This window comes from Ahaetulla prasina, chromosome 4 (genome assembly GCF_028640845.1).
Source record: "Ahaetulla prasina isolate Xishuangbanna chromosome 4, ASM2864084v1, whole genome shotgun sequence".
NCBI classification, from domain to species: Eukaryota; Metazoa; Chordata; class Lepidosauria; order Squamata; family Colubridae; genus Ahaetulla; species Ahaetulla prasina.
The window spans coordinates 43664696-43692369 of NC_080542.1; the positions used below are offsets into that span (position 1 = coordinate 43664696).

At 39.2% G+C, this 27674-nt stretch overlaps 1 protein-coding gene across 6 annotated transcripts in view; it reads right to left on the bottom strand.

The window, feature by feature from the left end:
- The window catches only part of RARA (retinoic acid receptor alpha), a 241541-nt gene that overhangs the window by 24021 nt on the left and 189846 nt on the right, over positions 1-27674 (bottom strand). For 5 of the 6 annotated variants that reach the window (XM_058180175.1, XM_058180174.1, XM_058180172.1 and 2 more), the window contains exons 3-4: positions 7373-7521; positions 2519-2660 (exon numbers count right to left, since the gene is read on the bottom strand). In XM_058180175.1, coding sequence (XP_058036158.1) covers positions 2519-2660; positions 7373-7521 — 291 coding nt within the window. The remainder of the gene's footprint in view (positions 1-2518; positions 2661-7372; positions 7522-27674) is intronic. The other variant, XM_058180177.1, reaches the window with a different exon arrangement.

A 27674-nucleotide genomic window follows, 5' to 3' on the forward strand; every position in this document is an offset into this window, starting at 1 on the left:
GGAAGGAAGGAAGGAAGGAAGGAAGGAAGGAAGGAAGGAAGGAAGGAAGGAAGGAAGGAAGGAAACTTTTTGAATCAAAGGGATTATTTTAATTAGGAAAAAAATAAATGAACAACCCTCCAATCTAAGTTGGCCTACTCTTGTCTGTTATGATCTACTCAGAAATTTTCATAGCTTGTCTTTTCCTTTCTCTCTATTAATGCTTCCTAAGACCTACCGTATTTCTGCCTGCCATTTTACACACTTTACTAACTACCTACTACTTGTTCACTAACCTAAACAAGAACATTCTTAGATCTCTTTCAGTGTGAATCGTTTAAAATGAGCTAACATAACAGAATTTTACTTTGCTTGACTAATTATAATTAGATATGTTATTCCAGACTTTTAACTTAAAACAAATAACCTACTAGAAACTTTAGAACATGTGAAGCTTCAAGTTCTAATAAACAAAAGAAATTCAGACAACAGCTCCTAAAATAATGGAAATTAATCTACAGGGAAAAAAAACTAAGTAATGTTGGCTGCGAAAAGCGATAAGCAGGTGTATCAGATCTGAGGCACTGCTTTTCTGCATGCTGGATTTATGGAAGCATTACAAAGCCTTTTTTGCTGTTGTCGTTTTCTGTGTGGTATATTTTTATAAAGAATCCATATGTGAATATCCTGGTGGAAGAAGCAAAACAATCCTTTTCGAACTGTAAGGTTTCTTGACTTTTATTTCCTAGGAAAAAGAATCTTCCTTTAAATTAATACAAGTGGTGAGGGAATGCCAGATGTGTCTTTTGCGTGGGGTAGGCTGGTACATATCACCATCCTGCCTGATGAAGGGAGAGGGGGTGGGGGTGGGGGATAATTCGGAAATCAGTCATGTCTGCCTGGCAAATTCAATAAAGCACAGACCAGACAGCCAGTTAAGAGGGGGGTGGATGGTGCATCCATCATCACATAGAGGTTGTGGGGTAAGAAAAAGCAGCTGGCATGAGGAAAAGTGAAGAACACTAAAAGAAACGAGTAAGGGAGGGATTCAAAAGCACACTGTGGGATAGGTCTATGTGTGTGCCCACGCGCACATCTTGAAAGCAGTCTCGGTTAAAGCGGTCTACATTTGCGATTCCTGGCCTCTCTCTACCACACTGTATTTTATTTTTTTTTGCAGAAATATGTCTCCCTTCTCCCCACAATGCCTAGCAAAAAGGTGGAGCTCTGTATCCAAAATGGATGTTTCCATTTTCTCACTCAGCCCTCAGAACGTCCTTGGTTATAATGGAATCCTTAGCCACACGCTTCATCAGCAGGTAGCATGCGCTATGCGTTAAAATCTGGGGAAGAAGACCAAACCAAACCAAACTTTTTATCCCCACTTTTTTCTACCCTCTGTAGTTCTTGGAAATATACAGTCACACTCCTGGATTCCATATTGTTAGCAAGCTGAAGAGAACATAAAGTCACAAAGAATACAGTCTGCCCCTTTTCGATCATCCTCTTCTCCTCACTTTTGAATGAACAGGGAAAAAGAAACAATAGGATTTGGGATGCCCCAAATTAACCATAGATTCTCTACACATTTGAGACATTTCTTTTCATTCCATGGATTTATCAGTCCAACCCTTGCAAACTGGGGTTCTGTCCCCCGCCCATTACAGTCGGGAGCCATGACAACTAAGCACTGCAGACGCCAGGAGGGTCCTGTCTGCGTCATTTATCTCTGACATCATCAATCATGGTTGCCGGGGAAACACCCTCAAAATTAGAACAAAGCAGAGGGGTAAGCCCCCTGCACCAGGCCTTTGGGAGAAAACTAGAAAAATTCCCAGGTTTCTTTTTCTTTTAGATGGAAAGAGAATGCTATTTGACAAAATATGCTAATGCCAACTTTCTGAAAAGTAGCACAGTTAAGAACCAGTGACAGAAAAAAGAGCCATCCATTTATCCCACCTAACATACCATTTTATTGGGGGGGGAAAATAGAATCAGCAAATCAGTCTTTTTCCTAGCTGATGCTATCTGGTTTCACTGGAACTGTTCTCTTAATGTGCAATTGCTAGTTGGGAATTATGGGAATTAGAGTCTAGTTCCTCCAGATAATATCAGATGGGATTATTTTTTGTTGTAAGACTGCAAATTGAATAATCATTATTTCCATAATAAATGATAGCAAGAAATCTGCTTTTTTGTACAGTTAGATGACCTGCCTCTCTCATCTTAAGTTTTGTTCTCTCTGTATTACAGAATCAGCAATTGTCTCATCTTTGTTTTCTAACCCACTTCAACTTCTCCCTGTGAGTTTGTATCCTACTTTCCTTGTAGGACCATTGAAATTCTCGCCTTCAGAATTCTGTATAGCTGGAGATTCTATTCAGCATTTTTATTTGAACTGTAATTTGAAAATGTCTTAGCAAACTGGCTTCTAATTTTCAATGAATAATTAGGATTTAAACTTGCTATTACAGCAAAATATTAACTAATGGTCAATGATTTGGCCACCCCATTTGTCTTTTCTTCACCATTCACTCACATTCTTTGGACATGCCAACTTCAAAGCACTTCTGTAGGCGGCAGTACTGACAGCGGTTCCGGGTCACTTTGTTGATGATACAGTTCTTGTCCCGGTGGCAGGTATATACCATGTTCTTCTGGATACTACGACGGAAAAAGCCCTGTAGGGTTCAGAGAAGAAGAAAAAAATGGCATGAGCAAAGTCAACTCTCTCTTTCCTACGGTGTGAAAACATGGCTTGGCTTCTTCACTTTGCTGTAAGATCCTTGCTCCTTGAGAGCAGGTATAACATTAAAAAAAATCACAATGTCTCCAGTTCAGAACTAACCATAACTTTTGTGCTAGGCTTTAAACAATTATCACGTCACTTATTACTAGCATTTCTGGGAAGATTTAGCTAATGGTATTAAAAATGATACAATTCAACCATTTCAAAAACTGGGTATAACGTTTTGAGATCTTAGGTATTAAAATGGGCTCAGAAATCAATTATGACATGAAGCACACTGAATTATCTATCATGTGTTCAGGATAGCAGAATATTTGTCAATTCATTCATTCAATTTTTGTGGTCTCCCATCTCAAACTGACCCTAGGTGGATAGCAGGAGTAAAATAAATAATTTATATACACACACACACACACACACACATATATACACATATACACACACCAAAAAAAAAATCAGAAATAAAAATACAAAATAAAGGGTAATTAGCAGCCAGGATAAAAACAAAAGAACCCTGTATATTAGCTTTCTTTCATGAAAAAAGCAACCATCAATACAAACACGATGCAAATAATATGAGATCTGACATCCAAAACCTGCTCAGATTCAACAAGATGGTAAAGTTATATGACCTATATGATATAAGCTGTGCATATAGCTTTTTCATTGTCCAAATAGTACAGGACATTTATTTTTCTCAATAATCCTTATAATAGCCTTATAAAATAGGTCAATACTAAAAAATCAGTAGCAGACATGCCTAATTCTCCTCTACCTCAATAATAGTCATAGCTCCTGACCCATTAGATCTGTTACAGAATTTACTGGAATTAAATTTATGGAGAGATAATTTAGAAAGATAGTGATGGCTGAGTGTGCATATTATGTAAGATTTTGTCTCACACACACAGACTATCTTCTTACAGACTAAAATCTTCTTACATATGGTGTGCTGAGAATCAATTTAGTCCTCTGTTCCGTCTTCCAAAAAATTGTGGAATTTAAAAAGGAATGCCGTTAATCCTCAATCCTCAATTCAGTGGAGAAAAACTGCAGTTTAGTCAGTAATAACTTCACCCCAAATGAATAAACCTGGTAAATCTTCATGATTTTTAAGCACATTTTAAATACAGGATATGTATGCATAAAAGGCCATTTGCCACTTACAGATACAGTATATAGCTCTAATAGACGCTCCATTGCTCTACCAGTGCATTCCCTCTCTCTCTCTCTCTCCCTCTCTCTTTCTCCCTCTCTCTCTCTCTCTCCCTCCCTCCCTCCCCCCCCTCTCCATACATACATTTGTATATACATATTTATCAGAAGTGGTTCACTCAGCTGCCTTTGTGTCTAAAATGGGACTACAACTCATGATCTAGTTATAATGTGATGCCTTAACCCCTGATTGCAAACCTATGGCACACGTGCTGGAAGTGGCACACAGAGCCATTTTTCCGGACATGCGAATTGTCGGCCAACTCACCTGCAACTGCACATGTGTGTGCGCCTCAGCTGGTGTTCTGGCGTCTTGTGCGCATGCGTGCAATTCAGGGGACCCAGCTGATCTTTGGACCTCTCCAGCACATGCACATGAGAGTACTGGTGCACAGTGTGCATGCACAGATAACATATGTGCACATGCATTGCTTGCGCAAAAACTACATGCATGCGCAGATGGTGCGATTGTGCACGCATCGCACAAATGGGAGCCGCGTGAAACCTGTGCACATTCACAGATGGTGCAATTGTGGGCGCAGCGCACAGCGGGGGGGCATGTGCAAACACTGTGCACATATAGTGTGGTTGTGCACGCAGCGCATGAGGAAGGAGCCGCACATTAGCGCAGATGGCACACGCGCACACAAAGCACGTAAAGCACGTACCTGTTCAGCACTCAGTGAGTAAAAGGTTCACCACCACTGCCTTAGCTACTAGACCAGGAGTCTGCGAACTTAAACACTCAAAGTGCAATTTGGACCCACTTCCCCCAGAAAACATCGGGAGCCACAAAACCTGGGTGGGCGTGGCCAACCCAACATCACTCACTCCCACTCAGTCACATGACCCCCCCTAGCTACACTTAATAAGCCGATAATTAGGGCAAAGAACCGGTTGTTAAAAAACACTGGGAACCACAAACCCCTTTTGACATCTCTCCTTCTCTCTCCCCCCACCCTGTATCTCTCTTTCTCCTCTTCTCTATCTCCTCCCTCTCCCCCTCTCTGTATCTCTCTGTGTCTTTCCCCCTCTGATCTCTCCCTGCTCTCCCTTTGTATCTATGTCTCTCTCCCCTCCTTCTCTCGCCTCTCCCCCTCCATCTCTCTCTCTATCTCTCTCTATATATACCTCTCTCTCCTCCTCTCTCTCCCCTTTCACTGAATCTCTGTCTTTCTGTCTGTGTCCCTCTTTCTGTGTCTCTCTGGGTCTGTGTGTGTCTCTGTTAGAAAGCCAAGGCTGGGCCAACCCAGTGAGCTCTCCTTGGGGCTCTTCACTACTCCTTTTCTTTCTTCTTGGCAACTTTTTGGAAATCCGGGCTCGCTGATGGAACGAGCGCGAGCCATGGCAGAGGCTTCCCTTCAGGCAACCCTCCTCCTTCCCCTCCTTCTCCTCTCATGACCACCTGGCTGGCTGTAGCGGGGCTGTGAGGGTGCGCATGAGCAGGGAGATCCTACTCAAGTGAGCAGCCAGGCTCGGCCAAAGCACAGAATTGGTGCACGGGGCAGTGGTTTGACCAGCTGATGGGCGAGCATCTTTGGCGAGGGTGCTCCGGCTTTCTCCAAGCCTGACCCCCCAGGGTGGGCATGCAAGGTTCAGCAGGGCCAGCCCCCTTTTCCTGCTGCCCTGAGCGTCTTTACTCCTCCAGTGGAGTGGTGCCGCCAGCGGCTTTCATTGAAAAGCGTCCTCTGGGCAACAAAAGTTCTCTGTGCAAGTTTTAAAGCCACAGCTGGGTGCAGTGGGCCCATCCCCCTTTCTGTTGTCCCCTCCTCTTGAATCCCATTCCTTCTCAGCCAGCCCTTGTGTTAGTGAGGCCAGCATCGGTCGCAGCCGGGTCAGGCCAGTATCTCAGGGCAGAGAGCAGGTTGCATGTCTCCCCAAGTGACCGAGGCCCAGCACCAACAAGGGCTGGAAGAAGCGCCAGCAAGAGATGAGGCAATGAAGAATCAGCCCGGCCGCTTCCCCATCCCCCGCCACAGCCCTTACCTTCTTAGGCCAGGCGAGGAGTGACTGGGAGGGGAGGGTGAGGGGCATGGCCAGTCAGTGGTGGGATTACCCAATAGGGAGCGGTAACAGAGGGCCCAAAGAGCTGCATGCAGCTCCGGAGCTGCGGGTTGCTGACACCCGCACAAGACCAAACTGGATCTCTAACTGTATGAAAATTGGGCTTCCTATATTTGGACTGTATGTAACCTCCAAAAACAACCCACCTAACTTAGAAAACACAGATACCATACTCAGAACAATGCAAGATATTACAGTTTTTACCAAGGAAAAACTAATAAAAGAAGGGAAGAGGAAAAATTATTTCATTATTATTTTTAAATTATTTAATAATTTTATTTAAATTTATTTAATTAAAATTAATTTAATAGCACCTTCTCTTTGAAACCAAAAGCCCACACATGTATAAATCATCCAAGACCAATTTCTAAAAGTACGTTTACAATTTTAATCTGATTTTGAAACCAAAAAGTAGTAGAGCTTTTATTTTTAACAAAAAGGGGGCTCCTGGTACACCTGACTGGTGCACTTAAAGCAGAAATCAACTGATATGGAAGAGGAAGGAGGAGGAGATGGTAAACACAGAAGCAGCCAGACTGCGGCTCAGGAACCCAGGGGAATGAATCCCTTAATGAGATTAAGGGACTTGGGGTGGAGAGGAAGAAAACCCTTTCTTTTGTGTCAGAGGCATATAGAGTTCTCTGTTAATGAGCTGGAGAAAAAGATCAGCTGATTGGGCCATGTCTTCCTCCCCAGTCTGATCTCTGACAGCTTAACTTAAAAAGTCATGGTGATGGCCTAGTGCAAGTGGGAGCATGTGCCTGAACAGGTAGTGTCACAGCCGTTCGTCTTTTTTACATACTGGACTGAGGAGTACATTTAAAAATAATAGATAACGTATCATGAATGAAACAAAGAAGAAGTAAATAACTGGTAGCCTCTATTACAATTCCAATCAGCCCCAACCAATGAAGCAAATGCTTATATATAATGGGAGTTGTATCTTCAGAGTCAACAAAGCACAAAACTCAGCATTTCCTAGAGAAGTAGAGGGATCGGGAGCTTGGCATTACTTTCAAATCTTCCCAGCTCTGTAAGAAACACAGTTCTGCTCATCCACATTCTTAAAGCCACATGACATGGGCAAAAGCCCATGATGACAGTTGCCAGATGATGACTGGACACTTTATCAAACGTTCTTGAAGCCCTTTGGAATAATTGGAAAAGACAAGAGAAAATGGTCTTTCTGGGTCATAGCTGATACAAGGACCTGCGTTCTAACATTTGTGACCTCCTCTAAATCTCTAAATGTTGCATTAGGATTCTGCATTCCACACTTCGTCTTTGGAACCTGTATATTTGAGTGCCCCTTATTCTCTTTAGCTTTCCTGCTGTAGTTATGCCTCCATCTATTTTGACTCTCACCTTGCATCCTTCACAGGCGCTAACACCATAGTGGTAGCCGGATGACTTATCCTGACACACAAAGCAGGGTTTGTAGATTCGGGGCAGTGGGGGTGGTGAAGGAGGACTGGGTACAATCTCTTCTGAGCTGGTACTTTGTGTTTCAATGGCTACAGAAAAAGAGAGAAAAAAAAACACATGAAAGTACTGGTGAAGTTTCAAATCTATCTGGAACCTATATAACATAACATAATAACAGAGTTGGAAGGGACCTTGGAGGTCTTCTAGTCCAACCCCCTGCCAAGGCAGGAAACCCTACACCATTTCAGACAAATGGCTATTCAACATTTTCTTAAAAACTTCCAGTGTTGGAGCATTCACAACTTCTGCAGGCAAGTTGTTCCACTTATTGATTATTCTAACTGTCTGGAAATTTCTCCTTAGTTCTAACTTGCTTCTCTCCTTGATTAGTTTCCACCCATTGCTTCTTGTTCTACCCTCAGATGCTTTGGAGAATAGTTTGACTCCCTCTTCTTTGTGGCAACCCCTGAGATATTGGAACACTGCTATCATGTCTCCCCTAGTCCTTCTTTTCATTAAACTAGGCATACCGAGTTCTTGCAACTGTTCTTCATATGTTTTAGCCTCCAGTCCCCTAATCATCTTTGTTGCTCTTCTCTGCATTCTTTCTAGAGTCTCAACATCTTTTTTACATCCTGGCTATATGTGAGTTACTTAATCAATTCCCTTTAGTTACACTATTTTTGAGCCAAATGTGCATGGCATTGCTTGATTTTCCAGTGCTTGATATGAAATGATGCTGTTAAAAGGATTTGGTTTAATATGTTCTAGGGAGAAAAAAAGATGAAAGATTGGTTCACAGAGTTCTATCTCGGTTTCTCATTCACACATACACAGATGTTAATGCTCTTATGTGGAATGTGATTCTGATCTCTTTCAAAATGGACATCAATGAGGAAGGACTAAGCAAGAATTTCTGCTCTTAAAATGCTTGCATACCAGAAATGCTTATTCTAACTTACCATATCATCGTTTTAGATTTTAAAAAAAAACAACCTCCAACATTTCTGTTGAATAATACTAGTATGAATGACAAGATGAAGATACATATATAAAATTATCTACAATAACAAATTGATTGCTGTCTTTGTAATCCAAGTGGATCCCTTGCTCTGACTGTGGATTTTCAGAAAGGAATATGGAAACGGAGAAGGGGAAATGTTCTGCAAAGGTGGCTGATCAAAGACAGTCTCGATATAAACACCAGTTAGCTTCTTGGGACCACCACTTTGCGGTTTTAACAACATCATTTAAAAGTGAACCATCTCACCATGTCCTGCTGGGGAATGCTTTCCAGTAACTTATATTTTGGTCAGACAGATTTTGCAACCCCAAAGCTTTTAACATAACAGATACTTCACAAGGAAAATGGAAAAGGAACGCAGTAGCCCAATGAGTAAGAAAAAAACCCAATTCTGTAAACCTGAAGGCCTGAAAGTTTTGAAAGCCGCCTCCAGCATGCTTTCTGCAAGGGAGGGATGGCATCTCTTCAAGATGCAATCTGACATTTTCAGGCCAGTGAAATAAAATCTGGAGTTAAGCCAGCCATAACCAGTCCCAGGTGCATTAAACCTTGGTGTTGCAGCTTAAGGTGATGGAGGAGAGGAAGCGGGGGAGGGGAGGAAGACAAGCAGCACAGCAATAATTAGGCTTCCTGGAGTTGAAAGCAAAAAGGGTTTGATTTGCGTGAGGAATGATAAAACCATAATTTTAAAAAGTGTCCCAGAGCACACACAGAGTGTTTTATCCTTTGAACAAAACAATAACTAATTCTGTAAATTGTTCATGTTAATTTCCACTAAATAATATACAATATTAAACAGGGAATCATCTATCTATCAAAGGACAAGAAAGGGACAAAATATTCAAGTTGTGCCATAAAAGATATTTAATATTAGTTAGACATAGAAATAATTAATGGCAAGCAGTCTTAAACAGTTTTTAATGCCCTTAATTAATAATTTCTAGAGAAAAATGGATAAATAGCTTAAGAATTAACAATGGTTTCATTTAACTGGGAAACTGGCTACTATTTCAGCTTCTAAAATAAAATGTTGCCTTATTGAGTAACATGGGCAATGGACAGCCAGGATTTTGAAAGGCCAGTCTTCAAAAGTACACAAGGAAAGAATTCCATCAGCATAAAAGCATGCAAGCTTCCAGGTTATACAGAACTCATCAGCAGGCAAAATGAAATAGGCACTTAAAGAACTAAAGGAAAGAGTGATTGGAGTAATTCAGATAAAAGGGTGGCATTTTTCAGCAAGGAAACTGAAACTGGGTACTTTTCCTGTTTTGGGGTTGCAAGTTCTCTTTATATATTTCAATTTGATGATTCTCCTGAACTCAGCCTTTGTCTATGCCTGTCAAGTGTCAAACAGATGCTGTAATATTTTTGTTCTGCTTTGACTGGTAAGCTAGTGTTGCTTTGTGTTCAAGATATTAGCCTGAGATCTGGATTTAGATTCCCACTGGTCAGGAAGCTCGCTAGATGTCATCATTCAATCTCTCTGTTTAACCAATCTTCAAGGTTGCAGTGAGGATAGCCTGAATTTGTCAGAAGCCAGCCTAATTTGGCGTATAAATCTTGGCCATGTTCACGTTGGATCAGTACAGTGAGGGCTGCTTTTGAATTACATTTGGAAAAGACAACCAATGCAAAATGCTGCTGCCTGGGTGGTATTGGAGATCTGTTACATGGAATATATTGCTCTACATTTTCGAATTTGGACTGCCTTGCAGTTTGTTTCCAATTCGGAAAAAAACCCTTTTCATTTTTAAAACCATAATAAGTTGGGGCCAGTCCATTTGGAGGATGGCTGATTTCCCTACAATGTTGCTATCATGCTGAGATCATTGGCAGGCCTTCCATGGTATAATGGGTGAAGGCCTTTTCCTCTGAACGTTTACCCTTCCAAGGTAATTTTTAGTCTTTTCTTCCATCTATGAGGGTGGACTACACTCTTCCATTAGGTTTCTATGCTAAGCTGAATGTTGGCATAGCCTGTTATTTTATTTAAGCGTTTTGTCATAAAAAAAGATTAAAAAGTAGCATCACTCTATTGCTGTGTAATAAAACATTTGTTTTAAAAATTAATAGTTTACCATTTTTATTAATTTTGTGTCGTTTAGCAGAACCCTAATGTAATACATTAGATGGCACAAAAGATAAGAGTGTAATGTATTTGTATGTGGTTATATATCTTATCTAGAACCTGTATGAACAGGTTCTAGACAATTCTAAGGAAAATTCTACCACATAGACACTTCTAAGGAAAATTCTATCCAATGACACCTAGATTCACATGGAGACCACCCTCTAAACTTCCAGCAGGCTGTCCTCTAGCTCCATGAAATGCATCAATCCTCCTGACACTCACGTACATAAATAGGTTTATTGATATACCCTCCACTCTGGCACAGCTTATTTCAAAAGGCTTGATTCCCATGACTCCTGGTTGAAGAAATAGCTCTGACTCCAGACACAAATAAGGCAGGGAGATAATCCTTAACAATCTGGGGAAAGGTGATCTTAAGGTTGGAGACAGCGAAAAGATTGGGGACAGAGTAACTTGGAGGCTGCACTGAAAAGCTGCAAGGGAAGAAGTCACATGAATCCTGGCAAACCATAAAGGCTGGTCCAGACTTGCATGTGCACAAGAATAACAAAACAAAACAAAAAGGCATAGCCAGCACATGTGTGAAGTGTTTGCTGCTCCCCCCAGACATGAAAAGGTTAAGGCATTTGGCTGTACATCCACAGCTCCTTTCCTGTAGGATGTCTGCCGATGTTTTTCTTCAAGTTATAGTCCGGAGTAAACCAGTCAGACAGGATATTAAAAAGCTTGGCCCCACTCAGGGAGAACAGACCTTCAGATGGGAAAGGCCTCCAGGCCAGTCCCCCAAGGATGGCTTTGATTACCTCCTTTTTAGCCAAAAAAACAAGCAATCTCCTACACGTACATACGTACATGTGCGCATACACACACATACACAATTCGCAGGGAAAAAAGCCAGGATGTGAGCCCAGCAAACAAAAGAGCTGGCACATGCCAGGAGATTAGACATGAAAGGGGATGCATTGAATGGGGCCTCTACTCAGGAAGAGGCTCACAGCTGGGGAATGCACCCTGAGGATTTCCACCAACTCACAGCCCATAACATCCCCACCCTGACAGTGCAAAACACAAGGTTTCTGTGGACTAATCCCTCCCTCTGTTAACACACAGAGGCGTGGCCCAGAGCCAATTGCAAGGGAGACTAGAGGCACACAGCTGTGCCACAGAAAAGCAATAAGGCAGACAGCTGTACAACTGAGGCTTGGTTTCCATTCCTAATTCTGGGCAGGATAACAATGGTCAACTAGGAGGAGAGGCTAGAAGGCTAGTCTGATCTGGACTCCCCAAACTATGACAATGGGTTAATTATTAAGGTTAAAAGGTACAGCGCAGATGATCAGAGGAACTGATCGTGTTATCAGAAATTCATTGCATAGCTGTGGAACTCAAAAGTAAATTTTGGTTATGCAGTCACACAAGAAGGCATCACTGCTTTGAAGAGTTGCAGACACATATTAAGTTGAAGGGAATTAAATCAGAAATGCTGAACAGCCTTACATTTTGGAGGATTCCAAAATGTGATTATCTCTTTCAGCCAATATGGCATAATCTAGGAAATATTTTATTATATAATTCTGCTGCGTAAATTTATTAAAGCTCAGAGTTTCTTACACAGGAAAAGAACTAAAGTTTGGGTGAAGAAAATTAGGACTCTTATGTTAAGACAGAGTACTGTGGCCTTCTGGAATGAGAAAACATGGATATTTGGAAGCTGAGTCTTTGGTTTTGATTTTGAAAATAATTCAATCTAGAAAATAACCATGGAAGAAGATGACAAAGATCCAATAAGTAAATATTTCTGAGTCCTATCTTTATCCTTATTTATACCCCTCAATCTATTGAAACATGGATTTGCACTGGCAAATGGTAGACAGATGTGTAAATGCTCTCTATAAGGGCAGTAAAATACCATTGTGGAATTGTGACTGTGGGCAGAAAAACAAACCACCCAACATATAGCGTCAGATTGCTAAAACAGAGCCTATTTGCTGATTTCCTGGCTGTGACAAATGAAGCAAAAACTATACTAGACATAAGTATATAATATTTTGGATTTTATATTTCATATTTTGTATGAAATGTCTCCTGTGTTTTTATCAAAATGTGATGTAAATGTGACATATGATAAATAAATAAATCTTAATCCAGCTACAGATCTCTTTCTCTTTGAAGAACAACCCAAATGTCTCGAAGTACAAGAACATATTCTGATTCAGCCATTACTTTTAATGATTACTTTTCTGATTAGAGTTGCCATACAGCAGAGAGTTAACAGTGGGCAGCTAAGAGTATGTGGGAACATATAGGTTTTCTGGTTCTGCAATCCTCCTTCCTTCCTTTTCCCCATTCCTTGTCATCTATGTAAAATAAAGTTATTCAAGCATCACAGACTTTTCATCGTTGTTCTGATATTTGCTTAAATATAGGAGAATATAATCAATGAATTCTGAGGCATTCATGGTCAATGCTCAAGGCACTGAGTGTATATAATTCAACGTATTTTAAGTAAGTCACGTATAAAAGCAACAGTAACAGAGTTGGAAGGGACCTTGGAGGTCATCTAGTCCAAATCCCTGCTCACGCAGGAGACCTATACTAGGGATTCAAACTGCCGACCTTTCTGATCGACAAGCTCAGTGTCTTAGCCACTGAGCCACCGAGGGAGCCATGTGTCTCTCACTTTACTATATCTGAAGAAAAAAAACAAGCTTGTGAATTTATACCTTCCTCTACTTGTCTGCTTCTCTTTCTCTTTCTCTCTCTTAAATGTTCTAGATCTCTTGAGATATTCTCTTGAATGCACAGACAACACATGTCATACCTCGTTTCCTTTTTAATGTCTGCCGTATCTTGTTTCTTTCTAATGTTTGCAATTTTGCCATACACATCAAAATTTTATAAACACTGATGTCACCAAATTAAACCTGAAACAATGGATAGTGTACATTTATTTTTCAATTACAAGTTTCTTCAGCTGATTTAGAGGACATGAACTTGGAGGCAGCCAGTGCTGACTATGCTTCCTATTACCATAACTATGTTCTAAAGCACTGTTTATTAAAGCTTTTTATCTCAGGACCCCTACCCAATTTTAAACTCCAAAAGAGTTTATATATTTATATAGGTTATACTTATTGATATTTATACTGTAATAAAAATTAAAATGGATGCATTCATTGACACTACCATTTGTAGCAATTGTTTGATGGGATTTTAATATAGTATTATTTTTCACCCTAAGCTAGCAAACGATTTTGAGAACCCCTAATATAGTCTCAGGGATCCTAGGGGTCCGAAGACCATACTTTAAAAACCATTGTTCTAAATGTTAGTTCTAACTCCACCAATCAACTTGGAAAAAAAATTAGTATTTTCCCAAATTTTCTTTCCACGCTGAACTTATCAATCTTACCAATTTTAGCATCATACCAAAACCAATATTGCAATCTTATCATTTTAGCAAAAGATCCAACATTAACAATAAAGTTCTAATTTATTACCATTTTCTGGAGTCAATATTTCCAAGTATCAACAGTACTTTTTTAAAAAAATATTTCAATAGGTTTTGTCTCAGATTTTAAGGAACGTAGCTACCCAATCTACCTAACTTGGGATATTAAGTCTTCAAAATGGGATAGTTGCCAAAAACAAAAAGCTATTCAGCACCTTACACATAGGCCTAGCGCTAGAAAAGGGAATGTATAATTCAGAATGGATTGTTTCCAGAACCCCCGCTGTTGTAGACAAAGACAAAAGGCAAAGCTAGTAGCTGGAACAACGAGTGACTGTTCGCCTGGCCAAGAGAATGATTGTTGGGTTACCCAATTATGCCCACAGAGGAGCAAATTAACTGTTCCTGACATGCCCTTACTGGGTCGATGCCCACCTCCTACCCAAAGGCAGAAAACAGAGTTTGCATTCTTTGACAAAAATTGCAGGTGGGGAGAAGCGAAGTCCACGTTTCTGGATTTTGCAGAGGGAGAGACAAGAATATCATGCTTCCCATTCTATTTTCACACTCGTCCTTTTAAGTCACAGAATTTGAGGAGGGGAGAATTATTCCAAGGAAAGTTTCCACGATTTTCATTGTAAAATAGGAAATGTATGTGTATCTGTAGAATCACATTTTAAAGTGTGACTTCTTCAGTCCTTGTGGAACAAACTTGTGCAAAGAGTGCTCATTTTGGACTGGCAGCCCATTCTCTTTAGAGGGAAACACATCCATTCAGCAGTATGTACCACTAATTAAAGTAATGCATATGAATGAATAAAAAGACTTCTGACCACATATGCATGTCTTCCCTTACCCTTGAAGACTGATTCCACAGAGTTACACCTAAAAACCAAGCTTTACTTCTAGAACATAAGGCAGGTTTAGCATTGTCTCACATCTTTTGATAAAATTTGAAGAACACTCTCTAAAAACCAGTTTAAAATCACAATCCAAAACTCTTTTGAACGTCTTAAAGCTGTTTGTTTTATTTTTGATAACATTTATGCTCATTCTCCACACCTTGTCCATTTAATTTCAATAAATGTGATGGGGATGGGAAGGGAAAAAATGTCAGAAAAGGTCAGTCATTCTGCTAAAAGAAAATTCTTAAGAAAATAACCAAAAAGGACTGTGGACAAGATTGGTTTCCATTTGGCAATGCCCTTTGATAATCCAGAAGTCAAATGAGAGAACATCTGAAAGCCCTTCAGATGGACAACAGATACTGCAAATGACATTATAGAAGTAATAGTCCACATTTCCATCTCACAAATTTTATTTACTAAAGGGCACTGGAAAGCACTGGAAAATTAAAAATGTAAAACCTTGTGTAGTAAATGTATGTATTATCAACTTTGGTGTTCCAGAAAACAGATCCACCTAAAAGATTCTTTAAGTATCAAATGTTAATACCTTAACACTGCTTTTCAGTACTATGCAGAAAAGTGGCAAAGTTTTGTCAATTATAAAAGGCAGGATGAAGAATTTGCCCAGGAATACATGTTCTATTAACTGAGACACAAAGCATGTATCATAGGAGCTACTATACATATAGAATAAGACATTATCTTAGGCTAGTAGATTTTATAGATTAATAATATACTCTGTAGTAAAAGTTCTCTCTGACTATCTTGACCAAGATGCCTAACAGATGATACTATTAGGTTGTCACAGTATTGTGAGAAAGATGAAAACATTTTTCTTTCTGTACCCTGTACCAATGAAGTGAAGAAATAATACCTCCTGATCAATTCATTGAGCAAGATGGAGTTCATTTCCAAAGCTACTTGGAAGCCAATAGCAGGGGAGGTATTAAAAACAGCAGTTGACAAAAAGTGCAGGCTAGGAGGTACACCAAAGCAGACGCCTGGTGTGAGTGATAGTCACTGCATGACAAAGAGGAAAAAAGAAGGGATTCTAACAGAGAGTTGATAGGGTGAATTCAAGCTAGGTGAATTATCTCCCTCATCCAGAAATGCCTGAGGAACGCCTAGCCTATCTCCTACATGTGCAGTGTTGGAACATTTAAAACAAAGAATGGCAAGATATAAACTATGATTTAATTCTTTGCACATAATTTACGCATGGCTAACTAAGGAAAATTAGGTTTAAAATATTTCTAGAGGAATCTTTTTGAAGATGAAAGATTTTATATTGAGTTGGATTGTATCAGTGTCTGAGCGCAAAAGTTTATTGCGACCATAGGACATGTGCCTGGGAGGATCTGATGGGGCATAAGAGAGCCCAGTGACGGATCAATCCCTCAGTGGGCAGTGCACATGCACCCTTTACATTTGATCACTGTAGGTAAGAGAGGCTTGTATAGGCCTCCCACATTGAAGGCCAAGCCCTGAGAGAGAAGGTTGGACAGGATGAAATGGGAAGTGAGAAAAGATCAGCTTCACGTTTCTAGAAATGATCTGGTGTGGAGATTTTCCACATATAAGGAAGAAGAAATAGGATCCTATTATGCCTCTTGGGAATTTCTCCATCCATGAAGACTGTATCAATGGTGGACAGAATAGAGTGCAGTACATTTATCACATATTAATTTTCAATACCTCCCTAAAAGACATTCGCTCTGAAAATTTATCACCAGCTTTTTGTTTATTACCTTAGCAGAAATCTGCTTTATATGAGATTAGATTATTATCCACTATTATCTAGGAGTAGTAAACTGTTTTCTCTATTCAGCTCCTTTCAAACAAAGCAGCTAAGAACCATTTGTGAGCAAAAGAAGCACAATGCTATTCTTTCAGAAAAAAAACACTCTAATATTTGTAGCCTCTCTAATGGATGGCAACATTACTATACTGAATTTGGAAGAATAGTATTATCAAAGAAAAATAAATAAATATGCATTTAAATTAAATTAAATATCTTGTTTTCAATCACTGTCTTAATTATAAAATATAATTAAACAACACACATTTCAGTAGAACATGAGAGGAAATAGAGATTAAAAGCAAGTTGCCAAAAAAATTAAAACTAAATACCCAAGCAATTTGCTTAAGGAGAATTGGACTACTTTTTCAGAGATAAAAATCAAATCTAAATAACATGAAGATTTATTCTGGTCTGAGTTGAATGAAGGTTTTTAATAAGTATTTCAGATTGCAAAGATACGTCCAGCCAAAAAAGAGAGACAATAAACAACCTAAATTTTGAGCAGATCCAGAATTTGACTTCCCCAGTAGATTCATAACAAGATCATTCAAATACACACTTAAGTAACAGAAGAATATGTACGTATGAGTGGCAGAATACACCGTTCATAGAAATATATCATCAGAAAAGTGGCTCAAACACATCAAAAGGACACACCCAAAATATAAAATATATGTAATGAGTCACAGGTGAGCCAAAGCCACAATCTAGGCACAATTCTAAAACTAGCAAAAGTATATTATGTTAAGAGTACACATGGCTAGATTGTACTGGATTAGTACTAAAACCAAGCTCACTGTGCTCAATGGATAACATTGTTAGCATAACCTACCTATTTTATCCTACTTCAAAAACTCCTTGAAGGTAATAATAAAATTAATATAGTGTTCTTTGTTATATAAAATAAACTTGTATTTAAGAAACTAAATAAAAATACAATTTTGTTAAGTTGTTTGGAGACTGGGAGAAGTAGAGAATGTGAAGTGGCCCTAATCACTCTTACTAAGATTGTCTGCCAAACTTCTCTTGAGCAGGAACATAGTAAAAGACCAGAGACTATCTGGAATTTTAGCAATGAGATATATTTAAAAGTTGACAACTACTTCTAACTTGTACTGAAATTACTTCCTGGGGGTAAAAAAAAACAAAAATCCAAAACTTTGTATTAAGCAAGGCTATATCAATAAATTTCTGTAATATTATTTGACAATAGGAAAAAGTGCTTTGCCATTGCCATCTTCCAGGTTTTTTCTTTTTTTAAAAATTAGTCTAGCATACAGACTTGGGATTTCTTAGTGGTCTACTATTCAAGTCCATGCTGCTTAGGTTTTATGAGATCAGCCATAGTTGTGTTGTTGCAGATGGCAAACAAAAACATCCCAGAAGAATGGAACAGCAAATCATGTTTTTACCTTCTAGGAGGATGCTATTAGTGGTCAGGAAACAACCCTATTATTAAGATCACTGGAGGCTGTTGATAATAGATCATTATTTCCTCACTGTTCTTAACATGTATCTTGCCCAGGTTTCCTGGGGTCAGAAGGATAGTAGAATTCAAGCCACACATCTTTCCCTAAAGATTCAATCTGTTAAAAGAGCAGGTTGTTTGAGGAGAGATGCATGCAGGTAGTCCTTCATTTACCGACCATTCATTTACTGACCATTCAAAGTTACAATGGCAATGAAAAAGAGCAACTTACAACCACTCTGCACTTACAACCATTGCAGCATCCCCATGGTTACTTGCCTGAGATTCAGGTACTCTGCAACCGGAAGTATTTACGATGTTTGCAGTGTCCCTGGATCTAGTGATCACCATCTGCAACCTTCCTAGCCAGTTTCTGACAAGGAAAGTCAATGGGGGGAAGCCAGATTCATATAATGACTCCATTTTAACTGCAGCAAAAAAGGCTGGAAATCGGCACAACTCCTTGCTTAACAATGGAAATTCTGGTCCAATTATGACAATAAGGCAAGGACTACAAGCACCTGTATTAGACAGAATTGGAACACTTCCACATTTCCAGAGTTATGTTTCTATTATGTTGTCTGTGTTCTGCTGCTGAGCATATTTATTTGTAGCTCAGTTATGTAGTCAAAATCATTAAAAAGGTGCTATTTTCAATTTCAATTTTCCCATTATCAGCAAAGAAACCAGAGTTTATGAGCAAACTGTTTTTTCAAAAGCAGAAATTTTTGGTTGACTTTGTCTTCTAAATTGTGAGCTTCAGGTGAAGTAGCATTATTCACAGGTCCTTAAAAGGGAAAGATGACTTAACAGTTTTATAGGTTCCATTTCATAGCACTAGTTGGTTTAAAAAAAATTAGCAACAACTAGCTGTACTGACTTCATTTTAAATACAACTGAAATTGATTGGATCTGTTTTGAGAGCGCAGAGTGTTAGCAGCTGTTCTATTTTCACAAATAAAACAAAAAGTTAGAAATAGATAGGGTGCTAACTTCCCCATGCCCCACCTTTTTTTTTGAGAAGCGAGTGATGGCTGCAAAGAATTGGGCTGCATCCTGTGCTTTGTTTTGTTTGAATAATTGTTGCACGGATTGAGACTGCCACAAGTTTCTTTTCTTTCCATTTTGTCTAGGATAATGGGAATGGTGGGATTTTTTATTGCTGCAAAACTCCCACATCCCAGCATAGAGAACTTTCAGCTTCCTGTCCTGGTGACTGATTATAGTTATTGTTTAGAATGTCTGTCCCTCATGATAAGGAATCTCACCCTATCCTCTATAAAGCCATAAACTATACACACAAACAGAATTGAGAGAAAAAAATACCTCACTGCAAAATAGCCAACAAACTATTTTTTTCACCACCACGGAAAGCAACTTGCTTTTAAATTTAATGAACAAATGGTGACTTGGCAGCTTCGCAGTTAATATTTTTCTAGCAACCAGATACCTAAACAGAAGTGGACAACTATGGTCCTTGGGATATGCATTAAGCTGTGCACCTCTATTGAATCTAGACTAGAGCAACCTTTTAGCCAGCTACACATGTGGACCAAAGCTGGAAGCCCCTAGCAACAAGGGCGGGACTTAACGCCTATGACAGACTCAATCCTCCAATCTGAACGGATGAGTACAACCCATGTCTGGCTGCTATCTCCACCACTATGGAGAACATGGATTGGGGGAGCGTAGCATTTGGAATTTATGTTATTAGGTTTTTCCGTAAGGGCCTTCTTTTTCCTCCAAAATCTTCAATAAGGCACTAACTGAATGATTTTTTCACACTTTTCCGCTGTAAAGAAGCATTGATTAATAATGAAAATAACTGCATAGCTAACTTATTAAGTCTTTGAAGGGGCAGATAATTAAAGTAATGGCACGTGTATGTGCATGCACATGAGTTTAAAAGCAGTGGGATAGAACCTATACATCTCTGTAGGCATATAGAAAGAATATTCCCATCAGAGATAAGCACCCAAACTTTCTTCATTCATATGATTCCCCCAAAGTATCTTTTACATCCCTTTAAAAAAGATATTCTGCTTTAGAATGATGACAATAGCAAGATAAATGGACTACTAATAAAGGAAAAGGTTTACTCTGTCCAGTCATGTCTGATTCTAGGGGGCAGTGCTCATCTCTGTTTCTTAGCTGAGAGAGCCAACCTTATTCAAAAACACTTCTGTGGTCATGTGACCAGTGTTGCACAGAACACTGTTATCTTCCCAACAAAGTGATACCTATTTATTTACTCATATTTGCATGCTTCTGAATTGCTAGGTGGGCAGGAGCTAAGACAAGTAACGGGAGCTCAACCCATCGCATGATAGTTTTCCAGCTGACAAGTTCAGCATCTTTAACCACTAAGCCATTGTGCCCCCCCCATCACCCAGATTAGGGGTATCAAACTAGTGGCCCAGCAGGCCAGATGCATCATGTGCGGGCCACGCCCACTCCAGCAAAGGCAAAAATATCATGATATGTCACGTGACATCATGTGACGTGATCAAATTTGACAGCTGTACTCTAGATGGACTCTGACTCAATATTATAAGCTGGATCCTGGACCATCTGACTGGTGGAAACATATAGCATTACTTTCAAAGCATTAAAAAAATTGAATTAAAGACAAAGTCATATCTTTTCTCACCCTATTCCACAATATCACTAATTTCTTTGAATTAGAAGAACAAGCCCTGATTTTGAAATAACCAAGCCCAGGTCAAAATTGTTTGGGGAGCTTATTCTCGCTCCCACTCTCTCTTCTCCAGAAGAATTACTAAGAGGCCATAAAAAGAGGTTTTACTTTTGTGTTCATAGAGCACACCTTTATTTGACCAAATGAGTCAACTAATATTATTCCCCAGAGTTGTTTAACTTCTAGTTTACAAAAGAATGACTTAGAAAGTTAAGGGGATAAAAGGAAGCGGGGAAGAAAATTTTTCTTAGTTGGGAAATAAGTATTTAAAAGTTGCTGGTTTTTAGAATTGTTTAATCAGAAGATGAAGGATCATTTGTCTCATTTAGAAGCTTCAACTTAATTATGCTATGGTTGCTGCTAAGTGCTATTCTTGAGCACACTAAAATCTGATGGAGGAAAATAGGAGCATCTGGAGTTCAAAATACAATCAGAGCTGTGCTAAGTGAACCAACTGATTCCTTGAGGTCTGGACAACTCTGCTCTGCTATCTAAAAGATCTAAAAAAATCTAAAAAGAGGAAGTGGATGGCTTGTCAACCAATTGCTAATACACTAAAAATTTCTTCTTCTTCTGACTCTTTACAAATCAGTAAAGTAAATTACTCTTGGGTATTTTTGTAGTTACCAGATTATTCATGGTGGGGAACAGGAAAAGGTTAGAAATTGTGAGGCAACTATAAAATAGTTAAGAGCAACCTCTGTGCTGTATTACCACTTTTGTAATTTTCAGTCAGCACTTGAACACTACATTTTAATCAGTGAAAACTACCCACAATTAAGATAATGGAAAACCCTAATCCCTAACTTCAAAGACTGGCACAGAAGAGCTAAGAAGGATCAACAAGGTCATCTGACACAACTGGAGGCAGATTGGGTAAATTCAGAGATGACTAAGAATTCCACTCATATTGCTCTTCATTGTGGTCCCTGTGATTCATGTACGTAGCTGAGTAACAAACTTCATTACTTAGTGAAGTATCTAGTAATAAGGTGATCAAAAGGGGGGAGGACTACTGTTGCTGCATCCTTCTGAGAATTAGGATAGTGTGAAAGAAAAGTGTGAGCCCACAGAAGTGCCTGGCATTAGTTCAATGACAAGGCTTGCAGATAAAAAAAATACAGATGTCGCTGTTGCTTTTTCATGGATACCTGAAGAGAGCACTATTGTTTCATCTCATAACGAATTTTGGTAATCATCACTATTTGATTGGACAAACGTTTGAACAAAGCAATCCTTTAGATGGACCATAGAAAATCAAAATAGGTGATGTTGTCTTTGGAATGTTCAGTACCCGAAGAAAATCAGCAATCTTTGGACATCAAGACGGTGGAGTGATAGACAATCTTTCCATTATCATCAAATAGCTGAAGAAAAAGAAGGTAATATAATGATCTGGTTTAAATGGAATGCAGAAATGGATTTTGAAAGATTGGAGAGATTTAAGGGAAGGACTATTTTTATTCCTATGAAGAATAAGGATGGGTGGCTCTTTATACAAAGCACATTACACCTTCATTTGATGGAGCAATGTCATAGCAGATAAAAATGCCATCTTTCATAATAGAAGATGAACAGGAATATGTCAATTTGACATTCAGGGTGGCAAAATGAGACAAGTTCACAAACAGGGCAAAATAAAAGTGAAACCAAACCTTTCATGGCAAGCTTTACAGACAGGAGATCAACATCTGTAAAGAATTCTAACTCACTGCATGTGTTGAAGGACTAAAACTAAAGAAGCAAAAACCATCACACTCAGGACAGAAAGAATCATGATATAAATAATGTAAGTGCCTTTCAATTTCAAAGAAATGTTAAAAGTTCATGGGCATGAAAGGGCAGGAGGAAGAGAATTAAAACTTAAATCCTAGGGCTGATACTATCACTATATAAATATTTGTAACTTGACTTCAGTATTTTGCATCAGACAGGTCTCCTATATATGTATGACTCCTTTCTTGTCTTTTACAAAACAACTTATCTAGAACCTTTGAACCAGTGAGGCTTCTAATGTTATCTAATCCAGGGGTCCCCAATCTTTCGGACCTCAGGGACCACTAAATTCATAATTTTAAATCCCATGGACCAATAATATGATCTGCCTAATGACCTGCTGGGTGGACATGGCTAGGTGGTCATGTGACTGGGTGGGCGTAGCCAATTTGATGTCACTCACGTCGAGGGGCACCTCGCCAGCCACTACTCACCCCTCCCCTCCCAGCCCTTCCTTGCCTGCCCACCAAGGCTCCTTAGGGCCCCAACAGGAAGCAGCCACTACGAGAAAGAATTGACAAACAGTTCAGTTCAAATTGGATCTGATTGAGAAGGAGGCTCAGTAGAAGCACCTCACTGAGGACTAGGAGCATAGACTTTCCAAACAGAGGGAAGACTTGTGGGAGTGCAAGGCCAAGTACCGGTGCCTGGAAGCTCAGTGGGCTGAGATGGTCAGCCAGTTCCAGGCCATGATGCAGTCCTACTGGAACAAGGCTCTTCGCCACCAGCAGCACTTCCCTCCAGCCTTTGCCCAAAGCCCCGCACTAGGAGGCTGAAGCAGACCCCAAGTCAGAATTTCTGGTCCCCTCCGACCCACACAAAAAGACCCCAAAGGGGGAGACTCTCTGCAGCAACACAAACATTAATTACATATATCTGTCCCAGGGGCTGTAGTTTGAGGACCCCTGATTTAGTGCAATATAAAAAATGCAAATAATTCTCAGGGACTACCAGTGGTCCATGGACCACCAGTTGGTGACCACTGATCTAGTCCATGAATATGAGAAGAGTTTCTGAGGAGTAGAATTCTGAGCACATATAGCCTGAATTCTGCTGTAAAAACTCCCACTAATGGATTTCAAGAAACTAATAGTACCTCCTTTACTTTGGAATTGAAAGTAGGCAGGATCAAATTCTCCAAACGTGAAATGAAAGAAATTGAGGTGCAGGTGGTACATTAACTCTTGATAGATAAAGAGTAAGGTGGTTGAGATGGTTGAGAAAATAGAAAAAGTTTCAGCAAGTAAAATGCAATAGGAGAATGAGTTGTGACTATAAAAGTCATCACAATATGTGACAAGCATACACCTGGTTTCATCTTTGAAAAGCCTATGGTGCATTTGCATTGCTAAGCTGGTCACCCAGGATACTGTTGTTTAATGATGTAAGGATAAGGGTGGAACATAGGGTGACCAATACATATCTGTAAATTATTTATGGACTAAAATGTTGCTTGATGCAATCCCTTACTTCATACAAAATCCACGACAGCTCAACATGCCTTCCAAATTATCAAAAATGCAGCTCACTAACATGTTGGAATGACTATAATGTGGACCAGTTGCCTTGGAGGCAAAGAAAATATGTTCCTTATTCAGACTGGACATTTAAGCTCAGAAAGCTTACAAAGCTATGAAATAGTAACATCTAGACCAGGGGTGTCAAACTCAAGGCCCAGGGGCTGGATCTGTTTAGATCTTGGAAACAGTGAAGGACTGCTCTGCCAGCAAAAACAGAGCTCAGGACGGCTATGGGCAGCCCTCTGGAGCTTGTTTTCACTGGCAGAGGGTTACAGGAGGCCATCACAGCTGAAAACGGAGCTCAGGAGCCCCTTTTTGATGGCACAGTGCCCAGGCCACCACAGACGCCCCCGACATGAGTGACGTCAAGCTGGCCATGCTCACCCTGCGCGCCCCCCCAGATCAAACACAACCCTGATGAAGCCCTCAATGAAATACAGTTTGAAACCCCTGATCCAGACCAAAACTTTTCAGACAAAGGAAAAAAAGAACAGAATAAAGAAATATTTTAAGATAATTGTGAGTTTAGAGAATGAATATGCTACTGCTATGATTATTTAAAATGGAATTTATTTATTATTGCATTGTATGCATAGAAATTGGAACTCCCACCAAGAATTCTGGAAGCTCTGGAAATTTTTAAAGAGGCTCTGTTAAGGAGCATTAACAAACACTACTACAGCAAAACTACAACAAACAACATGTGGTAACTGCAGGAAAAAAGTTCTGTTAATCTGGTAATAGTTTTCAGGCTACAATATACATAATCATTAAAAAAGCATAATTTCAAATGTTCAGGGGCTACAGCTGTCTTCATAAGATGCACAGATAGATTACTGGATGGAATTGTAGCCTTAAACCTGTGATGGTGAACCTATGGCACATGTGCCAAAGGTGGCATGCAGAGTTCTTTCTGTGGGCACGTGCGCTGTCGCCAGTTAGTCTTCACCAGCTGATCTTCGGGTTTTCAAGCCTCTGGTGCGTGCACATTCCAGTTTGGGCACTCGGTGTTGAAAAGGTTCACCATCCCTACCCTAGACTAAAAGGTTCTCCACACCTGGTTTAGAAACTTTATCAAAAGTATTTTCCTGAAAGAACTGCAATAGAAAAACATAAAGAACATAAGAGTTACCTAATGGATAAAACTAATTAGCTCTGGTATGCCATTTTCTCAGCAGTGATCATGGAAAAGGCATTCAGCCTCCCTCCCAAGTTTTAATACTATTCTTGAATGTCTTAGGCAACCCTAATACACAGACCTGCCTACTCTTTTTTTGAAAGTACCTTTGGAGTATACTCAGCACATTTGGAATGGTAATGAAGATTGTGTTCCCAGATTGGGGAGAACAGAAGCCATTTTCAATGCATAGTAAAACTACACACACAGCACTTCTTTTGAACATCATCCCCATCCCCTGGGCCTGTACACTGAATAAATCACAGCTCCCATTTGAGCAAGGAGATCCATTAAAGTGATGGAGAGAGAGGTGTCAATAATTTATCACTTCTTTTATATAATTTAAGAACTTCCTCAGTGGAGAGCAAACACCAGCAAAGTATAGATTTGACAAGGTTTTGATGCATGGTGGCCTGTCGCTGGAGGGAAACGAGGGCTTGAAGATGAAGGACTTCCTTCAAACAGAAAAATAAAGAAAGAAAATAAGAAGTACTTTGCATATTTGGCATTGTTGCTCACAAATAGAAGGATACTGGAGCATTCCCTTTATCCACTAGAATGACAAAGCGATGTGGTTGAAAGTTCTAAACTATTCCTCATTAAGTACGTCCATGATGGAATTTGGAATTTGGACCAGATGATTCATCTGGAATGGCAGATTACCTGCATACTTAACATAGAACACAATACTTCAAGAATAATCTGTCTTAATCAAATTGAACATCCAAGAATTAGTCTAGTATATTATTTCTAACTATAAAATCTCATGCCTGGATGTGCATAAGCAGGACATGAATTGCATCCCCTCCTTTATCAGTTATTTGCCAACAGCATCTGGTATCCAGAAATACATTCTTCCCAGGGGGGCCCATTTAAGTAATATCTCCCCTATCTCAACACCATTTATTGAGGCTTGTTTAACTGCATCCTAACATGACTAGATTTATTCATATATATCTTCTCTTCCCATACTTCCAGATGTTCTGACAGGATTTATGAGATGTAGCAAAAAGAAAGAGCATGACTAGATTTAAAGTACTTTGCATTATAAGATTTTGACATTTGTATAAATTAATGCCAATTTACAATTATTTTCTTATTTTTTTAAAAAAATATTTTTATTTGTCAAGGGTAATAAAGAACACAGCACAAAAACTTTCTTTCTTTCTTTCTTATTTCCTTCTTTCTTTCTCTCTCTCTCCTTCCTCCCTTCCTTCCTTCCTTCTTTCCTTTCTTCATCAAAGAAACAAAAAATATAGTACAAAATAAACAAAGTGTTCAATTACCATGTTACAGAGACAAAAGTTAGCCCTGATTGTTGTAGCCGTCTATATAAGACAAGCTAATCAGCTTATTCAATCCTGAGCATAGTTCAAACCTAGCATCTTCTAGGAACCAAAATTTTCATAGAAAAGACCAGTCCCCTAGTAAAAACTGCACAATCTCAATTTCAAACCATCCTGTGCATTTAGTAATAAGGGGGAAACAAAGTTCCAAATATAAAATATAAGGAATGATAGAGGAAGTCATGGGGAATTGTCTCAATAGTTTCATCCAAGCATGGAGAAAGGTTCTGTGAGTGTATTATTGACCTACTCCTCCAACATACTCAAAGGTAAAGCATTAATTGTTGCCAATATAACCACATTCCAGCTTGTTAAACACAATATAACAAAGAGAATGGAATAGATAATTACAATTAAAAATCAACTATAGAAGCTCCCAAATTAATTATTTGAAATTTTGGATCTATTATTTTGAAGATTAGGGGCATTCAGTTTGATCTGTACCATGGCTTTCCTTCGAACAAACTAGCAGAGATTGGACTGAGAGAATGTAGTAAGACAATTCTAAGGCTACTTACTTTTCTAGGTAACTTTTTCAACAAGAAATGATTGGACTGAGGACCCACCACAGAAAATCAATCTGGCCAATATTTCAAATAGCAAATTATCTTGGATGCTTCAAAAGAGGAAGTCCAGCTCAAACCAAATAAGTACATTCAGTATTGACTGAGCACACATCCGTTTTTATTGCATTGTTTCTAAGGCCTTTGTATCTTTATAAATGCAAAAACTGTCCTCATATAGCGTGAGTCTTAGCATCTTGGTTCTAAATAATTTACTGTTGCAGAAAACAAGTTTTTATTGTTGTAACTAGTAAATCTATTTACAGAATTGGAAGCCTCAGGGGTATACCCTGTGGTTTCTTGAGTTTGTTGCTTCCAAGCTGTGATAGATTAAAAAATAAATTCCTGGATATTTAAAAACCTTGATCTGTTCAAGTTGAACGTCATTAATTTTGTACTAGTAGAGGCAGCTGGC